Raw genomic sequence first — 25,616 nt, forward strand, 5'->3', positions numbered from 1 at the left:
GCATGCTTGGATTGTTGTGTATGAATGGTGCATAAGTGATATTACTTGTACTTTCACATTTGTTCAGATTGTTATGTAATTGATAGTTGCATATGTGGAGTACGATGATGTGTGGTTAGTGCTTGAGACTTGGTGATTGAAAATATTTGATTTTGTGGGTATATCTTCTATAAACCCTCACGAGACAACACTCGTCCTACTAGGGCTGCCTAGGGGTTTAACGGCTTGTTGCATACGCTCAATGCAATCGTGTCATCTACGAAAGTGGTGTTAGTAGTTAGTTAGTAATTTTTTTATTCTTTGTTTGCCCGAGGACGTGCAATATGCTAAGTGTGGGGATATTTGATAAAGTATATATTTATATATTTTTTAGATGATAATTGTTCCCGTAATAGTTATATTTTGTATTTAATTGGACATATATTAATTAGATTTTAATATTTTATTGTAGGGATATTTTATTCATAACTCTTGGGCTACCCGCATAAGGAATATTGTTTGGGTCATATTTGGAGTTCTAGAAGTCGGATTTGGGCGAGTAAACAGCCCACGCGAAGATAATTTAATTTTCTATCATTCTAGATGGATCCAGATGTCAAAAGCCTGCTCAAACAGCCCAGGAAGAGAGGAAAAAGTCAACTACGAATTTTGATTTCGGAAACCTATTCAGTTTGAGATTTTCCTTGTATAATCCTAGGAGAATAAAAAAACTTTTGTATTAGGTTTTAGTAGAGAGTTTTACATACATGCTATTGAGGAGAGCCACAGAGAAGAAGAGAAAGGATCGGCAAAGTCAATTAATCTTTCTATGCGGTCATGGGATTAATTGTATTAGTGTGTAATTCGTTTTAACCTTTCTATGCGGTCATGGGGTTATACGAATAGCAGAACTTGTTTCTATGCGGTCATGGCAATCTTTCTGTAAGTATCTTTCAGAACATACCAATGAGATTTAGAGTTGTTTCATGGGTTTAGTGGTGGATCTTCATGCTTTCCAACATGTTACTCTACTCGTTTACATATAAATTTGCTTAGTTTAATTCTTAGTTAATCATTAGTTTATTAAAAACCCCAATTATTATCCTTTAACAAAATATAAGTTAAGTGAGCCCTTGATCCTTGGCGTTGAACGATACCCTTACTTTCACTACATTATATACGACACAAAAGGGCTTAAATTGGTTCACATCAACCTCATATAGAATTTTCAAAAATATGAAACTAATTAAGCATATTTACACAAGACTCGGACTCTACAGAGGGGTTTTGTGCAATTAAGTTAAAACAAATACCTCTCAGAGATCTTGTATTTCCATGTACAATTGCTGGCTGCTTCCCGTCGGACTTATTACTAAAAACACATGTAGACGTGCGTTTTACCTGATACAGCAGCCATAATATTGTCAAAAGGGTGAGCTATATGGAATGTCCAACCAATGTAATTTTTCCAATCTTTTTTTAACAATGATCATATAAATATATAAACATTTTCTCAAAAGGATAAACCCTCCTGAGCGCTTCTAGCAGGACTGATTAAAGGATAAAACTAAGTATATACAATCAATGCAGATTACAATCAAAGAGGATGACTGTGAGAAGTTTCATTCACTTAAAGGCCAAATTTTAAATTATGCACTATTCAACTCCCACACTAATAGTTTATTCATAAAGAAAATAACAGACTTATTGGTCATTTTAACTTGCTGAATGAAATAAAAGATATGACAATGAATTGTATATAATGGTCAAAAAATAAAACATGAACTTCACCATAATAGACAAAGAAACCCTCCACGGTATACTTTGTTTTGCGCCAATTATATCTTAAGAGCTACCTTTTATGTCTCCAGATGATAATAAAGCTAATAATAAGAGAATTACCGAGGGTATTATAAAATCTACAGTTTCTAAATCTAATTGTGTATATAGATAAGGATGTTATAGCTGGCAAGGAAATCAAAACATCCATCATTCAATTCCTCCGTGAAAATAACAGTCAAATTTATCAAAGGATCAGACACAAATTGCTTTTATTCAGAGCACTATTTATTATGGGTAATTGTCAATTAATTACCGTGAAATTGTGTCTTATCTACAGTGTTGATTTAAAATCCGGGTTGTATTTATTTAAAACCTGGCGACAGTTTTGATTTTCATTTAAATTCCAGAAGTTGTTATCTTCTTCTGAAAACCAGTTATTAATTTTGGATCAAAATTATTATAATGTTGTCGTGATTATTTTGTTTAAATCCCGGAACTGATTGTTAATATTAAAATGGTTATTTTGGAAATTTTTGATTTTGAAAGATGTGATGTCTAAAGTTTTATTATTTTATTTTGATTAAATTCCGAATTGGGTTGAGATATGATTGAATTACAACTGGACTTGTAATTCGGATGGACTTGATTAATATAGTCATAATTTGCATTTGGATTATAGTCAGGGTTATGCTATTAATGTGATTGATTGTTGTATATAATCAGATATAAGACTGTATACATATGATTATATATATTAAAATATTAAAGCATGCCAATTAGCTGCTACGTGATGGTGTGACTATCTGTTTGATTGTTTGACACTATATGTATATATTGTTTATATATATTATATATTTATAATACGGAGGGTTGTAATATAATTTCGATGCTGCGAGTTAGACGATGTTGTGGATTGTTCTTCAACTGAAGTACTGCTTTGTTGTTATATATATAGGATACCGAGATGTGCATCAACAACTTTAGAGGCAAGCGAATAATGTTGCAAGTCAAACCAGAAATAGTTCGATAAAGCCAGTTGTACTGTAAGATAGTTATTGCAGAATTAGCAGAGTTTAGGCCAGTATAAAACCTTGAGTAGACTGACTAAGTTGTCACCTGTTTTTCTGTCAAAGGCAAGTATTCCTTTTCATCTTTTATTATTGGAAAGCAAGTTTTCTATATATTTAAAAGCATGTTTCTGATATTTAAAAGTGCAAATACTTTTATCTTGTCTTGTGATTTAAAAATATCGAATATCTTTTGTTCGATACTTTTTACTGTTATATGAACAGTGACAATTTTATTTGAAAAGCATTCTAATTATTTTAATCAGTTTTCTGGAATTTATTGTCTGAGTTACTTTTCAATTTGGAGCCATTGATGACTCTATAGTAATCCTATTTCAATACTACAATATAAGCTTGGTATTCTGTCTTCTGATTCAGACTTTAGCGAAATTGATTTTGATAGTATTTTGAAATTGAAAACTAAAGAGTTTTCAGAAAGTTTTGAAAGGATGATTGTATGGCATAAGAGACTATTTAATTGTCCTGCCAGAAAGGCCAGCAAAAATACTTTGTTTAGATTGGATGTATGGGCAAGAGGCCGGGATGGCGGTCCAGTGAAAGGCTATTTAGGTATTATCCGAAATATGATAATATCGTGCTGCCAAAGGCCAATCTGTTGCCTTCTATTTGGTACTTGTGAATTAGGACATGCTTCTACGAAGTGTGATCCCGTGCTATCACACGAACTGATCAGCTGTGATAGTACACCCGTTAGTTGAGATTCCAATCCAAAAACTGGTCGTTTGCTATTTAAGCTTTTGATAGCTTATGTTTACTGTCAAATTTATTCTGTGATTTTTCTAGCATATTGACTTATATGTTTAATAAACTTTTGAGTTTCTACTCTTCAGATTATTTTAGAAATTGCTTTATTTCAAATACTCTGATTTGATTCAAAATTATATTCTATGGCTCTTGCCTTTCATATTATCTTGCTGAGCATTTTCGCCCACTCTTGCTATTATTTCTAGCACTTTCAGCTAGGGATTAAGAAGGTAACATGTATAAGCTGCGCGTAAGGTTGATGCTAGGCGAGATTGCCAGGGAGATGCCTGTGAAACTAGTTACAGTTAGAAGTTGTTCAATTTCAGTTCAGTTGTAAATAGATTTATTTATTTGGTTATCAGTTACTCTTCTTATCGAGGTTTCACTGATAATGTAGTTTAAGTTGTAATATGATTGTAAGTTTTGGTTTCCGATTTCAGTGTTGTAACCTATTAGCGATCCTGTTTTTAGGGGGTCAAAGTGATTTTGATTTAAATCTCTTTTAAAATGTCCAGATTTTTAAATATCTATTTTACCTTCTTCCGCAAATATAGGTTTTTAAATGATTTTTGTTTTATTGGCATCAAATCCAGACTCCCGGATTTGAGGGCGGTCACAAGGACCCTATATATATATATATATATATATATATATATATATATATATATATATATATATGGAGTCCCACTCCAATAGAAATTAAATAGAAACCAATGCGATTAAGTAGAAAGATGAGGGTTTTGGGACCGGGGATGGACCTCGAGTGGGGCCTAATAGGCCGGGTCGGGGCCTAGCGGGACCATGGTGGGGCCAAGGTTTGACTCTTTAAGACTGTCTGGAGTCTGTCTAGGGCCTGTGAGGAGCCTTGGCGAGGCCCTAGCGGGCCCGGGGTTGATTGAGTGGGGTGAGGGTGGGCCCTGGGTGGGTAATGACATATAAGGGGCGGGTGATGACCTATAGGGGGTGGGTGAGGTCATTTAGGTATAGTTTCCCTTGGTTTCTATTTTAATTTTTATTTTAGTGGTTTCTATTTGAGCAATTGCCTATATATATATAGGGTTGGGTTCCAAAGAGACCCTCCTTATCGAGACACCTGAGAGACTATTTTCTAGACCATTGATCAATTAGTATTTTAATACACTAACAAATACATGTTTTAATGGCATTGTTGTAATTTTATAGTATAATGAAGGGCTTGCATTTTGTATTCTAACTTGTGTAATTTTGTATATGGTACGTTGCTGATCTTTAGTGATTGTGAAATCTCTTCAATTTCGGAAAGAATTTATTCCCATTAAATGAAAATTTATATTTGTAATATCATGTCTAATTGAAGATTTGAAATCGATTCTTTTATCACCTACAAAAATCTTATATTCTATATATAATAGTTTCCTCTAACATAGAATCTGATTTATGGAAATCAATTTATTTTTATGTAAACAGAAAGATTCTTTAAGGTATTTAAAGAAAGATTCATTAATTTTCTCTCTTGTAAAACATTTGAATTTTTTTATATTTTATTGTCATATAAAATTTAAAATTCTACCTAATGTTCTATTCTAATTTGTTTTATAGATTTTACTGGTGTTTTTTTAAATTCTCTTAAGTGTTCAAAAATCTTTCGCTAAGTGTTTTGTACAATATTACATTAATCTTTTAATTTTAAAGTTATCTTATATCTATTTTTTTGAAAGCAAAATTGTTTTATATATATTTGTAATTATCACTCCCTTCATGAACACTTTAAAAAATCTCCATATAATATCTTACCACCTTATAACCACCGTCCTGATTTATTAAAAATAAATACGAAAATTTAATCATTAAATTTTTATCATGTGTCTAAGGAACACCTTAAAGAATCTTGTGAAATTAAGATAAATTTAATATAATAAAAAAGTATAAAATAGTAGCAAAATATAGTATTAAATACAAGAGATTTTGTGTATATTACAAGTAAAAACTCATTGATATCATTATAATTTTATTTCATTTTTAATATTGAAATGTATTTATTCTATCACTGTCATGAACACGTTATGAAATCTCTATATAAATTAAAACATTAAATAATTAATAGCAACTTTTTCAATTCTCTAATTGAAATTCTTCTTTAAACATTAACAAAAAAATGAGATTTCTTTCTCTAAAAAGTATTAGGAATAAATACAAGAGGTTTTGCAGATATTACTAATAAAACTTTGTTGATATTATCGTAATTTTAATTTTTTAAAATATTAATATGTAATTATTCTTATTACCTTCATGAACACATTATGGAATCTCCCTTATGAATGTTTAGTAGCAAAAAATATGTATAGATTTCTCATTGGAACCTTAGTATTTGAGAACATCTTATTAAATCTCCATATTAATCAAAATAATAAATCTCTATTAGTAAATTTTAAAAAAACAGAACCATGTAATTTTCTTATATAGCTACGTAACACCTTATAGAATCTGAACAAAAGAACATATTAAATTAATATCTGAAAATTTTAAATTAGTATGTAAATAATTTATAAAAATATCGTACACTTGGCACGCAAGACACTTAATGAAATAATTTATTTTTTTCAAATTCATCATCTAAAATTAAATAAAACCCAAAGGTGCAATTTTTATCGTATGCGTAAATAACATCTTAAAGAATATCTATAAAACCAGTAGAAAAAATAACTCTGAAAATATAAATTATTATAAAAAAAGATAATATTATTTTGGAGTCCTAGTTTCCTACCCTTGGATTGTTCTTAGAAGCAACGGTCACGATTTAAATGATAATATTTTATAAATTATTATCAGAAATAACAAGCATCCACATAACTTCCCTTATCAAGTACTGTAGATTTGAAATCCTGATGTCCCGCATCTTAGCGATCTTCAGTTACGTATTTGAAGACCCAAAATCATCCTAATCTTCTACCGGTTTGTCGAACTGCTAGAGCGGCACTGCATATCCCGCAATCATTTCTCCTGCTAATCCGCCGTTACGAAGAAAGTGCAAGATAGAAGCCAGTACTTTCTTTGCTCTTCGGATTACTTTGATTTTGTGTTGACTGGCATTGGAGAAAGTAGTGCGGAACAAATGTCCACGGAGACGAAAATGAAATTTATGAATGTGCAGAATCTAGTCTGGTGTTGCATGACATCATTATGTTTGATCCTTTGATGTAATTCAATTCTGTAAAGGTGCACGTGATGCTGCGAAACAATTTATGTTTTGCAGTTTTTAATCAATGTTTGTAGGATGTCTGAAAGATAAAGATGTGTAGGACAGAAGTGTGTTCTGTTTGGCACTCGGTTAACTCTGCCAAATTGCAAAGCGTGGGTGGAATTTTTTGAATTTTTTATTCACAGGACATGATGTTGATCCTAAAAAGTTAATGATAAAGCTATTAGTTCAGTACATATCTTCCTGTTATGAATGTGTTCTGCATTCGAATGTGTGAACCAAAGGGTGAAAAGATATTAGAAAATGATACAAATAGTGCAGGACACAAATGCAATCTGAAGTCCTGAAAACACTCATGTTGTTGTAACTAACGCACACATGATTCACGTTTCACGCTTAGAGAAGACGAACTGAGATTAGCGCGGCTAATTGTGTGAAATATAAAAGAAATTATATTTTTTAAGAACAAAACAAATATACTACAATCGGTTGGATCAATTCTAAATGGAGGGCCTCGATTCCAAGACTCCAAAAAATATAGGATTCCAAATAACTTTTGTCTATATATATAAATATATATATATATATATATATATATATATATATATATATATATATATATATATATATATATATATATATATATATACTAGTCTTTAACCCGTGCGAGGCACGGGGCGATTATATAATTTGTAATTTATTTTTTATAATTTAACTGTAACATTATTTTATTAGTATTTTAATATTAATGAATTGTACTTTAATTAAATTATATTAACCAACGGATTATATTTTCTCACAAAAATTTAATTTTTACAATTTATTATCTATTTAAATTTTTTTTTGTTATTAATATGGGATAATTTATTATTCAACTAATGTTAAATCATATTTTTCATATTTCGTATATCTTCATATGTATGAAAACAAGATATTTGTCGTGTAACAGATTAGAGTTAGAAAAAATTATGTAATTATTCGTGTTTTTATAATTTTATTTTATCGTCATTATAATTTGTTTAATGAAATAATATAGCAAGCCGAAGGCTCGAAAGTTATATGTCTGTGGTGTTTTGGATCAGTTTAAGACTTGTATTTATTATGAGATAGATTTTTAGTATTGTAGTTTATTTAAATCTTGTAATTATAAGAGGTAGAATTTTAATCTTATAATTGTAGACTTGTTCCTATTAAGAGATAGATTTCTATTGTGATTTTTTTTGTTTTTAGCAAGATAATAATATAAGAATGACTAAAAAAATATGACCAAATTAAAAAATATTAACAAAAAGTAGAACTATAAATTATACCCATGTTGTCTTATTATAGTATAGTATAGATATAGAGGCTAATTCCACTACAAACCAAGTTGGCATACAAACCTAAAAACCATTAAGTCCACACTCATTTTTGCTATGAGCACTCCATAATTGCTAACTGCACTCCATTTTATTTTTATTTTTTTATTTTTTTAATTTTCTGGGGGAACCCACGCTGACGTGGTAGCAGACCTGCTGCAGACGTGGCAACTGCCACGTCAGCAGTAGGGGCCACCCAGTGCTGACGTGGCAGGGGTGACGTGGACCCCAGTGCTGACGTGGCATGTGTAGAAAGTGTAAGTTTTGGAACGTTGATGGCAAAACTAGGGGGGATATTGTTAGTTTTTGAAAGTTTGAGGAGATAATTGATCATTTTGAAACTAGTTTTAAGGTTTTTATGCTAAGTGTGGTTTGTACTTGAACAAATGCCTATATATATATATATATATATATATATATATATATATATATATATATATATATATATATATATATATATGGGCAGATGATCAAATGAGAACTGAGAACCCATCTCATCTCATTATTTTTTATTTCTCAGACTAATCTTTACCACATAAATTAAATCAGTACTTAACCTTTTTATCGGCTCTCTCTCATATCATCTTCATCTCACTCCTCTCATCTTCATCTTTCATCCATCTGCAACACCAACTACTTGTACCACTGCCATCGTAATTAATCCTTACCACCATTTGTCAATATTCTTCATTTTTTTACTACGACGAGTCTCCTCTTCCATCCTTCAACCTGCTCATCCATCCGTTTGTATATATTTGAATATTTCGATCAAGTCACACAAATTTCCAGATCTGAAGGTATTCAAATGCATACATAAATAAATCAACTATATATATATACTTATCAATCGCGGCAAAAGAAGCTTTCATCATCGTTGTTACCTACATTTTTCCGTCATCTCTCTCAACTATTACGACCTTCTTAATGGAAGTACAACTAAGATATGATATCTTTGATGATTCGCATAAAAAAAAATAGTGATAGGTGTTCTAAATTTAGTGATTTGTATTAAAAAAATTAGTGATCGGTGTTCAAAATTTAGTGATTTGCCTATAGAATTTAGTGATTTCCACTGAACTTTTGATGTTTTCGGTATGATTTTTTGTGATTGCTCATTTGATTGTCGTCTTCAAATCCTCGTTTGATTGCGAAGAACACGAAGAACGCAGTTCGTTTCTCTCGATATTCATGAAATGAAACTGAAGAAATGATTTACGTGTGAAATAAAGCTATAGAAAGGACTATTTATATTTAAGAATAATGGGTACCCATTTTGATCGTATATGATATGAAAATACGATACTTATTAGTTAAGTATTAATAAAACGTGTCCCATCAGTATCGGTTTTCCAGATAATCATCAAAATAGGGCATTTTAAATCAATGATTGGGTTACAAGTCCCAGTTACACGTATTTTAATAAAAATAATATAATAATCAAAATATATTCTTTCCATGTACATCGAGATTCGAGCCAACCAAATAATTATCAACAATAAAAATAACCGTACCCCGGATCGAAAAAGTTAAAACATAAAAATGCTTGGAATAATCAAATTAGGCTAAAGGCAAATTTTCTCGTAACTTCTGGTAAGTAAAATCGTTACACCGTTACGATGGACGGTTTTCGAATAATCAAAATCATTAATAATTAAATATATCAATACATAATTCAATTTATAATTTAATTATAAAATCATACAGCAACACATAAATCAATATGGAAAATATCTAAATAAACTATATTTTACCCGTAGAATATAAAAATTGAAATTTCTCAAATACAAACACATATAAGCAATCAACTCCATAAACCATATAACCCAAAATTCACAATAATTCATAAAATATACTCATAATATTCGTAATTAACCATAACTAATTAACGAACAATACTACCAGTGTCACTAAATCACATAACACATATATTCACCTAATGATCATCTAGAATTTTCAAAAACAATATATGAAATTAAATTTTTAAAAGACAATCATATATTAACAACACAATAACCCGAAGTTTAAATACAAAACTTTGAAAACTCATTAAACTGGAATAAAATATTAAATCTTATCCCTTCCTTCTTAAGAAAATCACTTAAAATATTAATAAACAGATTTTAAAAAATAGGGTCATTACACGCATTACCTAGATTCGGTAATGGTTCATTCAAGGGAATGTTCATCAGTTGTTGTCTAGCCCGCTGCCAATCTCAACTTAAACTAATATGGAACCGGGATCCTAGTTTCAGGTTGGTATATCTTGATATTCTATAGAATAAATCAATATACTCGAACATCGAATCATTCGGAGTAGGATATTCAATGACACATGCGAGTTAAATCAGAAGCGAAGAACGAGGAAATGAAAAGATGAGATAGAAGTGAGAGATAGAGTATAACATCTGTTTTCTTGATTTTGTCTAGACAATGGCAAAAGCTCTAGGGAGTTGAAGTGCTGGCAGAAGCTCACTCCAGATGATTGTTGACAATCATCTGCCTAAAATATGCCTCACAACTCCATTATGACAAAATAGCATGTTCTGGAAATATTTTGTGCAACTGAAATAGCACACTATAAATAAAAATATCCTTTGAATTACACGTGTAATTGAGTTGGCGCCATAAGTTATTTCAATTGGACATGGACCCAAAAGTCTATATGTATAAACCTATTTCGCAACAGTAACACTATGAATCTCATATTCCCACCCAATCATCTTGAGATACTCGCATTCTTGAAATAACTTAATAGTCATAAAATATCAGTCAGGTTTTTCTTTTCACTTGATTTATGCGATAACAACAAATAATTTGACACAAATGCTTGTCCCATAAATAAACCAAACCAAATCAAACATACCCAGTATATCCCGCTTAGAGTAGTGTCTATGGAGGGTAAAATGTACGCAGACCATAGGGATGCTGTTTCAGTGAAGGCCCCCTACTTAGTGCAAGACAAAGTATTGTGTGAGATATATATATAAATAGTACCTTGGCCATGATTATTGACACATGGTGTTGGAAATAACAGTGAGAATTACAACAACAATGTACAGAGCAGTTATATTATATAAACAAGAATAGGCCAACGAAAACACAACAATATAGAATGCACGAAGATCGTATACACGCTTAATCAGCGACTGATAATTAAATAACGAGAAAAGAAGAGAAGGGCACACCTTACATCGTCGCTCGAATTAGATTACAGAACAGCTGAGTCGCCTAACCCTTCGATGGAGACTAGATTGTTCTTGAAATGATAATTGCCCCACTACGCTGTTATGGGTAGTCGTAATATCGCTCCCAGGATAAAACAGCACATACCGAACCGCTCACAGACACGAATACGATCAACGGGGATCAACACCTTACTTCGCCGGAGAGAACAGTAGCGTTTGTACCAGAGCCGAGGGGGAGAGCTGATTAAAAAAGGAAGAGAGGTTGTTAGGGTTTTTGTCTATCTGCACAAAACGTTTTTGAAATGTATATATTATACAACCAAAACATAATTATAAATACAAATCAATTAAAATAAAATATTCGATTTTTATTATTTTAAACACAGAATATTAAACCAATAATTATTTTAATTTTATTCGATAATAAAATTCCTCGCCTGGGTCGTCTGGCGTACGCGAGACGCCGAGATATTCGCCCAAATCGCCTTTCACACGACTCGACCCGACCCGACATGAGTCGTGACGGCAGCGGCGCGCGTGGCGCGTGCCCGCGTGCGCGCGAGGCACATGATAATATCATGCAGACCCACATTTAGCACACTAACACATGCACCCTCACATGCCTTGATGGTTGTGAACCACACTTGCATGTGAGGTTATATAAAGCAACCAACCTCTTATTATCAAATATATGTGGTTCTCAAATTTTTACAAAACTCAATCAACCACACACCCATTTCAAGTTAGCCTTTTCTTCTCAATTTATCTATGGATTACACTAAGAAAATATTTTAGATCCAAACATGAAAGTTTAAGTCCTCATAGCAAGGAACAACTTCCAACTATTAGTTTCCGGAAATTACATCAAGAACATAGTAAAAATATGCCTCAAACTTTCCCTTTTTTAACACATGGGACTCACCTTTATCCTGAATACATCTGGCAATGAATGATATGAGCCCTTTCATCAAAACATAACGCCATAACAATCAAAACCTCTATATATAAGTTACAAGACCGAGTCTTAACTATACTTTAATACGCCGCCTCCAATCATTTTTATTTAATGTCATATCACTCGTGAGATTCAGGGCTCCCATGTCCAAACTTAATTGATCAGCCCACGTCCGACGGGGATGACCTCTCTTTCTCTTGCCCCGAACCGATATGTGTTCGACTCTCCTAACCGTTGCTGAGTAACATTTGCGCCAGACATGTCTATACCAACATAAACGCCCCTCCATTATTTTCTTAGAGATAGACTCAACACCTAAAAGGTGTCGAACAGTAATTCAGTATATTATCTGTCATGGTGTTACCACAAATCTAACGCAGCATACGCATTTCCGCTGTCTCTAGCCTATGCTCTTGAGCCTTTTTCAATGGCTAGCACTCAGAATCATATACTCCCTCCATCCTATATTAAGTGAGCTTGTTTGACTTTCACGGAGATTAAGAAAATGCAGTAAGTTTAGTTGAAAAGTGGATAAAGGGTGGGTTTTATCATTATTTAATAATAGTTTGAGATAGTGGAGGAAAGTAGTGGGTGTAATAATATTTATTTAATAAAATGAGAGTATAAAATAGAGAGATAGTGGGTGTAATAGTGAAAAGTAGTGTTCAAAAATAGTAAGTATGATTGGTTCATTTTTTTTGGGACATCCCAAAAAGGAATAAGGGTCATATAAAATGGCACGAGGGAGTAACAAAGACGTTCGGATTGCTACTCGATAGAATTTACCCCAACCTCAAAGGTACACTTTTATCACATAACAGACCCGTAGTACCCCTCCAGCGAAGCCATCTTGTGAAAATACGATGCGTCCCACCTGCAGAAATAATGATAGAACCCAAGTATTTAAAATTATCAAATATATTTATAATAATATTATTATATCTACCCGAGTGTGGACATCAAAATCATCATATTTTTGAATTTATCGACTTCTCTTGTATTTTCATATGTATTTTGCATAGATGGATCAAAATGTTAGTTATTCAAATTTGACTAGTAAGATAGTGGGATTAATCTTTAATTTCTTTTTGAATTTGAGTTGCTTGAATAATTTATCAAATCGGACTTTTGGAATTATGTTCTTTTAGGCTCGCAAGGTTGAAGGTGGTTTTTGTTATTATTTCTTTTATTTATAAATCAAATAAACCAACATATTTATTATGTTCTAGCTTATGTTTACATTTAACAGAACTCTTGTCCGAGTCAAACTCCAAAATTAAATTTATGCTTCAGTTGAGCTCGAGTGAGCTCGAGTTTAAGTCGGAACTATTAGTCGAAGCGCAGATTGAGCTTGACAATGTTTAGTTTAACGCAGTTCCAATCTACGTACCTTCCAAATACTGTAACTAGATATGCAAATAGTAATGCACTTGTAACATGCAGTAGTATTATAGGTTACACGTCTCAATCCGAAACATTACAAATGTAATAAGCTCCAAGTCTGAACCACCCTCTTATCAGCTTCTTCTTATAGTAAAAGTTGATTATATTTTCATACAGAGCCAGCCTAACAATTGAAGAACACACATAACTGTATGATTGTGCTTCATTTTGTTTGATTAACTTGAGATCAATGGTGGGAGCAAGAATGTACGAAAGGCTGTATATGCTGGTATTTATGTTGATTCTACTCGCACCAGTAGGCCTAGGGGTTGATGTTACTTGCTTCAAAACTGTTAATCTTACTTATGTGCCAGGTGCTGTTAAAAATGGTGCCGGTATGTGAAATTCGATCCTGAATTCTTGTTCTCAGAAATTGTGTTTTTAATGACAATCTTTCTTATCATGCTGTTTTAACTTTAAAGACGCATCCAATTTGCAGTATGCCTGGATGGAAGCCCTCCTGCATACCACATTGACAGGGGAGTCGGGGATGGTGCACGTCACTGGCTCGTTTTTCTTGAGGTCTGTTCTACGGAATAACTTATATTCTGCATTGCTCAAGTTTGGATCTTATAGGTTACAGTTCTGAATCCACAAAAACCTGCACTTTATCTCAATTGCAAGAACTCATTTATTTTCTCTTGTTATTCTAGGGCGGAGGCTGGTGTGATACCACTGAAGATTGCCTTAATCGTACTAAATATTTATCGGGTTTAGGTTCTTCTAAATATATGAAAGCACAGAATTTCACAGGAGTTGTTGCCGATCACCCAGAACTCAATCCTTGTAAATATTGCCTTTCCGTTTCGTTCATTCAATCATTCATTGTGGAGATTATATTGAATTGCAGTTATGTAAATTTAATCACAGTGATCTGTTCATTTTTCTTTATTGAAATATTTAGATTTCTACAACTGGAATCGAGTTTTTGTCAAATATTGTGATGGTGCATCGTTTACTGGTAACAGCATTGATCCAGTAAGTTTTTGTAAAAGATTTGACACGAGTATACAGTCTGTTACAGAGTTTTACTAACTTGATAATTATATCAGGTGAACAAACTTCATTACAAAGGAGAAAAGATCTTCAGTGCCATTGTAAAGGATCTACTGGGAAAAGGGATGAGCAATGCAACAAAGGTAAGGCATCTTTCACTCAACCACTATACCTGTTGTTAAGCTGGTAAACGTAACAGGTTACAACGTTTACACGATAGCCAATCAGCGCTACTCAGGACTCCCTGGTGACGTTAATTAATCTATCAACATTCTCAATGTGAAATTGATGATCTATCAGAATCTCATATATATTTTCTATGACAGGCTCTCATCTCTGGATGTTCAGCTGGTGGATTATCAGCAATACTGAATTGCGATAAATTCCGCTCTCTCCTCCCCGCACACACTACTGTGAAATGTGCTTCTGACGCTGGCTACTTTCTACATGTGTAAGGTTTCGGTTACCATGTGTCCAATTCGCAGTGCATTATGTGATTGAATATCGACATAGGTGTATATGGTATTTGTGTTTTGCCAACAGGAGGGATGTCTTCGGAGAGTACAACTTTGCAAAATTCTACGACAGAGTTGTTAAATTACATGTAATCTCCCTTGTTCTCGCTCTCTCAAATGCACGCGCAGTGTTTACAGTAAGCTACTCTTCATCATTGTAGGGATCAATTAAGAACTTGCCGAAAGCTTGCACTTCAAAGATGAAGCCTGAAAGCTTGGTAAGGCAACTAGGCTTACTACCATATGATCAGCCCTGTATCATGATTGTGAGATTCTAATATCTGTCACATGTTTCTTGCTTTTCTCAGTGTTTCTATCCTCAATATGTTGTACCCCATGTCAAAACGCCTCTTTTTGTGATAAGTTCTGCATATGATTCTTATCAGGTTAGCTTTCTGCACATTTTCATCTCTTTATCTCACATAAACTACAAGATCACCCCTACTTCTACTGCAATTCTAAATCGTGCCTTGAATCGTAATTGAACTCGAATTTACTGATAGTAATAATGTTTCTCCAGATTCAATATATTTTGGCGCCAAGCATAAATAATCTGTCCCAATCTTGGGAGAGGTGCAAGAATGACACAACAACAGGCTTGCAGGATCAAATCAAGTTCTTGGAAGGTCAAATACCTGGCATGAGATTGGCGTGCAGACACGTATATTCAAGTTTTACAAAATTTCTTCTTTTGCAGGGTTCAGGTCAGAATTTTTAGGCTCATTGCCTTATATAGGCAATGGTTCATTCGGAGGAATGTTTATCAATTCTTGGGTAACCCACTGCCAATCCCAACTTCAACTCAGCTGGAACTGGGATCCTGTTTTCAGGCTCAAGGACAAGGTAAGCACCGAAATAGTACCTGATACTAGAACAACCAAAGCAACATAACCATGCAGATGCATGAGGAAAACTTTGATATTCTAAACCAAACCACTTAAACGAAAAAAGTACATGAATATATAGACACAATCATTTCTAATTTAAAGCACTGCCGAGTGCCAACAGCCCTCCTCAAGTCTAAAATGTCTTCTCATATAGTTTTTTTAATATCATTCTCATCACGAACCCCATCAATAGTTTCTTGAATTTCTGTACAGACAATGGCAGAAGCTCTAGGGAGTTGGACAAACAGCAGAAGCTCACTCCAGATAATAGATGACAATGATTTGCCGAGAAATATGCCCAAAAACTCCATTATGAATAATCAAGAAATATAGCAGCTTGCTTACCACATTTTGTATACCATGAAAACATGTTTCCAATTATTCCGGTTTGTATAACTATGCACATTGAAATTCACGACTCTTTTAAATGCCACAATGATAATATGCAATGGATCAATCAACCAACATAAACTGAATATTCATACAAACATTAATCATTGCATATATTCATGATATTAAGCACAAGTAGAAGTGTGACTAATAACTTTTTTCATTGATAAATCTAAACTTTGTCACTCGTAGAATATATAAAATCTAATCTTTAAGCTTAATTTCAGTAAGCTTGAATGATGGGAAGTTCATCTTAAACCAATGTGATTTTGTAAGATAGAATGAAGTATACATATAATCATGTTCATGAAGGAACCCCAAGATAGAAAGTCAAGTTGTTTACGCTGCTGCTGGTTTGCTAGCTCCTGGCTTAGGGGATACTCCATGATTTGAATTTTTCAACTCATCTCCAGCCACCAGAAAAAAGGCAGTGTGCCTGACGAATAAAAAAGAAAGACATGCTCAACCTGGTCCTGTAATAAGTTTAATAAACCAGAATGCAAAGAAGTGTAGTAGGTGGTGGAGCAGAGAGCAGACCTAAAAAAGTTCATCATTTTAATTTTTGACTGAGCATCAATGTCTGTGCTGTTGTCTAATGCTTGCTGCATGTGATGTAACCACCTCTCAGCAGCTCGATGAGTGACGGGGAATGGTCGATGACGCCCTATTAGTGCGGGATGGCCTGGGACAAATTAAATTGCACTATTAAGAAGGTTGATCCCAATTCAGAGTCTTCTATATTAATATAGGTTTGTTTAGGTTTTTTAGGGGAAGTGGCTTAGCTGCTACATTCTAGTTAAAAGTCTAAAATAAGAGCCACCTCAGGGCTCAGATTGTTTGCTTTGTTTGAAAATGTTGAAACTTAATTAAACACAAAAAGGCCCCAAGAACATAATGATGTCAAAATCAAAGTCATAACATAAAAGTGTTCTGAAAGCAGTTTACACAGGCAGCAAAAAATTTAATATGGTACAAGTTTCAAACTTCAAAAGTAGTAGGCAAAGAGAGAAGTAGTTCATACAAGTATGTATTTTAGTTACTAATAAAGTAACCATTGACATGATCGGCTAATAAACTGGATTCAAGATATCACCATGACCCAGAGCAATCAATTAAGACCAATCCGTGGAACCAATGGACATTTAAGTGAATGACATGTACAAAGAAAGCTGATGATTTGCAAGATCAGAAAGCATGACACAAAATTTTTAATATTTTTCCCAACAATAAGAATAATAATATAACTGGTCAATAAATAAAGTGTAGTATAGATGGAAAAAATACACCCTCATACAAGAAAAATCATATTTTCAATCTTAAGACAAGGTCGTCTTAAGCTTGAGGAATGGTAAGTCAAGCATAAATTAAAAAGAAAATTTAAGTGCAGCAAAAGTGGCAATCTCAAAAGAAATATTGGAAACAGTGTCACCACAAGGTCCACAACTCATGAAGTTAGAGTTTTGCTCACCTTTTCTCTGAGAATACAGAGGAGGCCCTCCCATTCTTTGCACAAAGAATTCATATTGATTCTGTATAGCATCTTCTTTCTTCGAATTGGCAAAAATTGATCTAAACCATTCTTCTTCATCATCATAAACCCTATTTATCATGCCAAATATTTATCAAGAAATCAGAAAAAAAAAAAACAATACTTAATCACCACTCAATCTTAGTATCCATGTTCAATTGCTTAGCGAGTAATAGAAAACGTAACAAAACTTCGAACACTAGGGAATGATCTTAATAAAAAAAACAACAAAGAAAACATGAAAAATAAACAGCCGAACAAAAATCAATATAATAATAAATAATTAAAAAATAACAAGCTATAATAAAAAGTACAGATTCATATAAAAATAGTAACTAAAGAAATTTATATAACATTTTAATTCAAGAGGACCACAGAAATTAGAAATTAAATAGTAAAAGTGAGAGTTATATATCATCAATCCAACAGATAAGCAATGAATAAATACTATTATACAGAGCTAAAGATATAACATTTTTGATAGTAACTTCATGTCTATGTTGATATTTTTGACACTCTCTCTATATTTGTCTATGTTGATATTTTATATAAAATCATTTGATATCCTGCAAACAAAGAAGGGATGAGACTTAGGATACAAGACTTTATAATATTTAAAAAGAGAACTGAAATTCAAGGTAATAGACAGTATTGGATTATATAATCTACAAGTACATATCTACCCAGCTTCGTTATTGTCGACATTATTTGAACATTAATATACCTGTTTTATTGAGTTTGCAGGGAAGTGGGGATTGAGCTAGCTATTGGATTTGTACAAGGGATGACAAAAATAAATTGAAGTTTATATACTTTAAAGAAGAGGAATTTAAGTATAAGTTGACAATTTGGTTGGCACTTAATGATAAAGATCATTTATTTTGTATTAACGGATACAATAACCTTATATTCTTAAATTTTGATATTACTCGCGAAGGAGCTAAAGATCAAGTCCCTGCCACAGTGGGTCATGATCAATTATTCCTTCTAATGTAAGGATGCCCTCACATGGTAATACCATGAGACCATAAGGCATAAATAAGCTTCCTTTACACACGGTGGGAACTACTATAAAGCTTGGTCGCCAGTATATCAATTTGTCATAAAAGAAATTTGGGTGATCCAAGTCTTTAATGAAGAAAAGACAATATTTTCATTGATGTACCAACCAAACTTGTCATTGAAGTCATCTTTCTGAATATATAAGAACTTTGATCTCTTATTGTCGTCCATTATACATGCCAGACATTACATGGTTCATGGGTTTGCCCATGGAACTGCAAAATGGGTTATTTGTCCCAGATCGCTCATCAACATCGTACCAATTTTATTAGGAAAGTGATCTGGTTCAACAACTATGACATTTAAAATTTTAAAATGGCGGTTGTAATAAGAGGTCAAGAACTATTGCAGGCAGAAGCTGCGGCTGAAACAAAACTAAAAGTGTGAAGCCCTGGTTTTATAACCTATTGCACTATGCCACTATGGGCTTTACCAAAATGAGCCTTAAATTATTGAACGGGTGCATGTGAAATGTCCATCTAGTTTCAAAGTATATGAATAAATGTCATGAATGTGGCCTCCACAAATAAATGATTTAAAAATATAAAAAATTATATATACGTTACTATAATAAATTTTTTCTTGTTTCTTATCACAAGAAAATAATTTAAATATTAAAGATAAAAAATCTATACGTAAGGTTTATGTATGAATTTGTATTTTAGTTAAGAAAAATGTACGTAAATATAATAAAATTATGTTTTTCAACAAAAACTGAACACATATTTATTCATAATAGTATAAAACGAATTAGCTTATTTTTATGTCAATAACATATAAATGAATCAATTACATACTCTTTCATTATTGTCTAAACGAAATTAAGTAGAGAATTATTTACTGAACTATATGTAGTGCCCTTAAGGTAAGTAGCCAATAATATCAAGTACCCTTTCTAAAACCCAAGAACAAATTTAATCTGTATACTATATTATAGAAGACAGTAATCAATATATTACAAATCTTATTTGCATTTTAAAAATATATATATATTATATAGTAAATTTAGGAATTTAAATACGAGGCCAGCGTATTCATTTATTCTCACATCAAATTACGGGAGATACGGTGACTGCATAATGTTGTTCCACAACTGCAACTTAAGTGACAATGACCATCAAAATTATAATGCAGCCCAAGTGACAATCGACAATGACCTATAATGCATTATACTTTTGTATACTACTACCGTACCAACTTTTTCTGAGTCCAGCCAGAGTATGCATGTGTATAAAGATGAGCATTCAGTAAGCGTGCTAGGGTATCCAAATCCTGATGATTTCTACCGAATTTGCACAACTGAAAGACAAGTTTTAAGAAAGAGGTTTACTCAAAAGTCAATTTTTTATATTATATGTGAATTAATTGAACAATTATATTGAAGTCTTAAACTTATATATAGCCAACAACATCTCTATGATATTGTTCATTCAACCGAGAAACCCCTAAAAAATTGATGTATCAAACAAACTGAAAGATCCTTGGTGGGTATTAAAAAAAAAAAATTGCCAGGTTCAGGCACTTGTATATTGAATTATCAATTGTAGGTGTGTGTGTGTCTGACAAATTAAGCTCGCTACTAAATTAATGGCAGATATGCTAGAAATTTAAATATCAAACCATAAATACGTGAGCATTTTAACAATCATAAGAGACTTGAAAAAGTCAAATCAGAGGGGTGTATTGGATTGAGATTTTAAATCATTTTTTTGCATTTATGAAATCTGAGGGTATTCAATTGGGATTGTTTGAAATCCATTAAAATCTTGAGGTATTTAATTGGGATTTTAAATTATGCTACAAACTCTGGTGGTATTCAATTGGGATTTTAAATTATGCTTTAAAATCCGATGGTATTCAATTGGGATTGTTTAAAATCCATTAAAATCTGATGGTATTCAAATGCTGGTGGATTTTTTTTCATTTCATAAAATGATGGATTTTGTGGCATTCTTCAGTGTATTTTAAGTTTTTTGAAATCCCACCAAAATCAATGGGATTTTGAGGCATTGTACCTAAATCCTATCAACTCCGTGACATTTTATCAAAAATCCGCGCAAAATCAAAATCCCATACAATCCATTAAAATCTATAGACTAAAAATAATCCATTAAAATCTCAATCGAATACACCCCCGTCAGTCTCTTCACAACCAAGCAATTCAAATAGCAATAATATTCGAAACAATATAATGAAAACATCCAACGTATATACAGAGAGGGAGGGAATGAGGGAGAGAGGCAGACAGACAGAGGGAGGGAGGGGGAGAGAGAGAGAGTAAAAAGGTAACCTGGTGTAGAAATCAGTGGACAGATTGATGAAGGGTTGGAGACCAAGTTTCTGAAACAGATTGGTTTCATCAATCCCGAATGCATCTTCTGTTGCCACCCCACTCCATCCAGATGCTTTCTGCTGCAAAGATTGCATCTTTAGTGCTTATAACCAACACCCTCTTACTCTTTTTTACAGTAACAGCGAATTGAACTCAAGAATTATGCTCGTGTGTTGTAAAGGGTGTGCGTAAATATATAGAGAGAAAGAACGAGAGGATCTTTGAGGGCCAGTTTTTTTTTTTTGAAAATAATCTTTGAGGGCCAGTTGATTTGATGAGTGGGAAGAATGTGAAAATACTATGGGCGGCGGCTCACTAAGGCCGTGTTTGGATGGTCCCAATGGGATACGTTCTCATGCTTTTTGGTGTTATTATGTGCTCATTGTCGGACCATCCAAAACGAATCTCGATTCTAACTAATGCGTCTGTTTGAAATTAGTGGTTAGCGGTTAGTTGTTAGCGGATCGAATTAGCTATTTTGACTAACTGACTGAATTAGATTGAATTAGTTGTTTCTCGTAAAATTGTTTGGTAAATAACTGACTGATTAGTTTTTTCTGACACAAACTAAAACCACTAATCCAAAAAGCTCCCCAAAGTAGATTTTTCAAAATTAGCTTTTTGGATCCAAACCTCTATTTCAATCCACTAACTACCAAACACTCATATTAGCTTATTTTAGTGGTCATATCTCTAAAACACCTCAAACTTCTAATTTTGCCCCAAATCTCTATCTTCCAAATAGGGCGCCAATAACTATTATTCTGTTGTAGTGGCCTAGCTACTTGCTATATCTGATTCCACCTTCTAAATTTCCTAAAAAAATCACCAAAAGATATTACCGAATTTAATTTGCGGAAAAAATGTCGGCCTTTTCGTTACGACTAAGGAATTATGTATGCATTCCAAGTGTGTGTGTATGTTTTCTTGTGATGTTCTGAAAATCATACATTAAAAATTGTAAAAAAAAAAATGGAATCTACACCATTTTTACGTGGCTTGATTTATTTGATTCTTTTGGTAACCTCTGTTAAGAATGTTGGGTGCATTGTTAGATTGTCACAAAAATGGTATTACATTATAATACTTTCATAATTGAAAAAATAGAGCTTAGCGAGACTATGTGTGGACTTAATATTATATAATACATTCTTTTATATAAATCTATATTCAGATAAGGCTACTATAAAATAATATAAAAGTAATGGAATAAATGAACACTTAATCACTTGGAGCTCAAGTCAATATCCAAAAGAAGTGCTCAATGTATTTGGTGAGATGTTCTAATCATTCATTCATCCGTACAATCAGATTAATGTTCACATAACAATGTAAAATTTCATAACGTGTGTAATTGTTTAGTAAGTTTGCAGATAGTGGCTCATAAATCTTATCATGCTAATTGGGATGTAGGACTTCATGTTTATTTGTTGAACTGCTTATTTAATGTAAACTTGTTGAGTTGAAATATTAGAAATAACTTGTCTATTACATCTGTAGGTCGTTCCTAGAAGAACCGCAAAATTACAAAACTTCATCCTAATGAGGTATGGTCCTAGAGCAGATAATAATATTGTAAATCCCAAGTTTTGATTATCACACTTTAGCATGTTTTATCATATTAGCTTAACATAATTTTTTGACACTGTTATAGCCTGTTGTTTTATTTGTATAATCCAGTTTTGCAGAATTTTATATATAACAGAATTATAGCAAGATTTTAAGCAGCAAGCTACGATAGAGTCCTACTAGAAGCAGAACTTGTCGTTGATTACATGTTTACAACTTCAAAAAAGGTTAAGACATATGGTGTATGTTTTCTAATTAATATTGTTAGGAATATGTGATGCTTGATGATACAAAGTACTTTATTCTTCCATGGAATAAAGTTTCATGTAGCTGATCAATTGATAGCATGCTAAGACAGTATCAATTGATCAGATTAACCCATCAACGGATGATGAGGTACTGTAACAAAGCCGGAGCATCTTAGCAATTGATGTCTTATTATGAATACTTTTAGATTAGCAGTTGATCTATCAATGGATGTATAGATAGGGTGACATAATTGTAAATATGTGAAGTCATGTAATCTATCCAAGTGAAGTGAAGATCGATCGCTAGTCATGAAGTATCAATGGCTAATTGAGGGAGCCTATCAATCGCTACATCAACACCATCAATCGATAATTCAAGGAAGACTATCAATCGCTAATTCGGAATACATATCAATTGATAGTTCAAGGATATTATCAATTGATAATATTAGCAATTGACAATTAGCAATTGACAATTAGCAATTGACAGCTACAGGTCAAGTAAAAGACAAAGAGCACATGGGTTGATGTGACAGATGTTGCACCAGTTTTGGAAGCTAAACCAAAAGCAGTTTAGTCAAATATTGAGAACCTCGAAGCCTACCATTTCTGGCAAAGCAACAAGAATTTCAAGCTGCCAAATGTTGTATCAAGTCCAAGAAATTCTATATTTGTAGTAGCTAGAAATTGAGTAGGAAAATACTTTGACAGACTAGTTTTGTTTGTAGTAGTATATGAATCACTTTGTAATTTACATTTCAAAGTATCCAAACACCAAGAACTGAAGAGCAAAGCAGTAGAGATATTAAGCAAGAAATTGTAAGCTTCTACTCTTCATTCTTTTGTAAGCAGCCAAGTATTTTTACTTGGAAGGTTCTTAATATAAAAATCTCTCAGGCGGATCAAACAATCCACCTGAAATTTTTAAGATCCTTGTTCTTTAAATTTCTGTTTTAGTTTTAATATTCTCTTGTAGTCTGAATATGATAGAGTTTGGGAAAACAAAATGCAACTGTTTGTTCAACAGTATGAAAGCTTTCACTCCAAATCTGGAGAATCTTTATATGATTTATTTAACAGATTTCAAAAACTGTTAAATGGATTAAAGCTGTATGGAAGAATCTATTTGGTCAAGGACTCAAATCTCAAATTTTTAAGAGCCTTGCCTAGAGATTGGAAGCCCATGACTGTTGCTTTAAGATAGGCTCAAAATTTTAATGAATACTCACTTGACAAACTTTATGGTATTCTTAAAAACCTATGAGCTTGAAATACAGCAAGATGAAGAACTAGAAAAGAATTCTAAAAAGGAGAAAATTGTGGCTCTTGTAGCTGAAAAGGAAGAAGAAGAGGAGAAGGCATTAAAATCTGTAGTTGCTGGTAAAGCCTCAAGCAACAGTGCTTGTGAAGGAAAGAATGAAGCTGGAAAGAATAAAGGAAAAATCATTGAAGAAAATGAGGAATCTTTAGCCCAAGATGAGCTAAATGATCTTGATGAGCATTTAGCCTTGCTTGCCAGAAAATTCTCCAAACTCAAATTCAAAAGAAATGTTGTCAGCTCTAGACCATTCAACAGAGGAAATCAATCCAAACCATCTGGTATGGTTGATAGATCAAAGTTCAAATGCTTCAACTGTGGTCTACCTATACATTTCTCTAATGAGTGCAGAAGACCCTCTGCTGAGAAGAAAGGATCATCTTCTGAAAATGTAGATTACAGAAGAAAATATTTTGATCTACTCAAGCAGAACAAGGAAAAGGCATTCATAACTGAGGATGATGACTGGGCTGCTGATGAAGGTGACTCTGACAATGAGGAGCATGTTAATCTTGACTTGATGGCAATTGGAGATGAAGCTGACTCTTCCACCACCAGCAATGGATAGGTAAAAACCACCAACACATCTGGTCTTACTAAGACTGAGTGCAAACAAATCATTGATGACATGTCTAATGAAATTTATAATCTAAGAGTCTCTCTTAAATCTCTAAAAAAAGAAAATGTTGGAATTAAAGGGACTAATGATTTGCTTGCTGAAAGAAATGGGAAGCTTGAGACTGAATTAATCCAATTGGATTAATTCAAAAAGTCTTCTCAGCTTGCCAATGATGAGTTGTTGGCTGTTTAGAAAAGAGAAGAAATTCTCAAAAAGCAATTGGAAAGGGAACAAGAGATAATAGCTAAGTGGAAAGATTCTAGGAATGTTCTTGAGAACATGTGTTCCACACAAGTTCGTGAGGATTCTTGCAAGAATTCTTGGAAGAAGAACAAAAAGTTGTTAGATGAATCTAATCTCTTAGTGGATAGTGATCATCCATTGATAAATACTCCATCAACAGATGAAAGCTATCCATCGAAGAATCAAACAGCAGTTGA

General features: G+C 32.9%; 1 protein-coding gene and 1 non-coding gene across 3 annotated transcripts; one reads left to right on the top strand and one right to left on the bottom strand.

Moving 5' to 3' along the window:
• The first annotated feature begins 14,616 nt into the window (after window positions 1–14,616).
• LOC108210494 (uncharacterized) lies at window positions 14,617–15,154 on the top strand. The gene is made up of 3 exons (XR_010291306.1): window positions 14,617–14,690; window positions 14,765–14,851; window positions 15,035–15,154. It is a non-coding gene; the product is annotated as an uncharacterized LOC108210494 (transcript).
• Window positions 15,155–16,565: 1,411 nt separating this feature from the next.
• LOC108210503 (two-on-two hemoglobin-3) lies at window positions 16,566–21,730 on the bottom strand. Of its 2 annotated transcripts, XM_017381835.2 has the most exons (5): window positions 21,381–21,519; window positions 20,285–20,389; window positions 17,969–18,099; window positions 17,038–17,182; window positions 16,566–16,936 (listed from the first exon to the last, which is right to left on the bottom strand). In XM_017381835.2, the coding sequence occupies exons 2-5, from the start codon at window positions 20,332–20,334 to the stop codon at window positions 16,840–16,842; spliced, it is 423 nt and encodes a 140-aa protein (XP_017237324.1). In that variant the 5' UTR covers window positions 20,335–20,389; window positions 21,381–21,519; the 3' UTR covers window positions 16,566–16,839. The 2 variants fall into 2 exon arrangements, with proteins under 2 accessions (XP_017237324.1, XP_017237316.1); XM_017381827.2 differs by lacking the exon at window positions 20,285–20,389 and having other exon boundaries at window positions 21,381–21,730.
• Between the last annotated feature and the right edge of the window lie 3,886 nt (window positions 21,731–25,616).

Source organism: Daucus carota, chromosome 1 (assembly GCF_001625215.2).
Source record: "Daucus carota subsp. sativus chromosome 1, DH1 v3.0, whole genome shotgun sequence".
Lineage (NCBI taxonomy): Eukaryota > Viridiplantae > Streptophyta > Magnoliopsida > Apiales > Apiaceae > Daucus > Daucus carota.

Coding starts and splice junctions, on each gene's coding strand:
- LOC108210503 (XM_017381827.2), bottom strand. CDS start 21,517: ATGCAATCTTTGCAGCAGAAAGCATCTGGATGGAGTGGGGTGGCAACA. Junction 18,100..21,380: donor TCCACTGATTTCTACACCAG/GTTACCTTTTTA, acceptor CATGATAAATAG/GGTTTATGATGATGAAGAAG. Junction 17,183..17,968: donor TCTGTATTCTCAGAGAAAAG/GTGAGCAAAACT, acceptor AATTTGTCCCAG/GCCATCCCGCACTAATAGGG.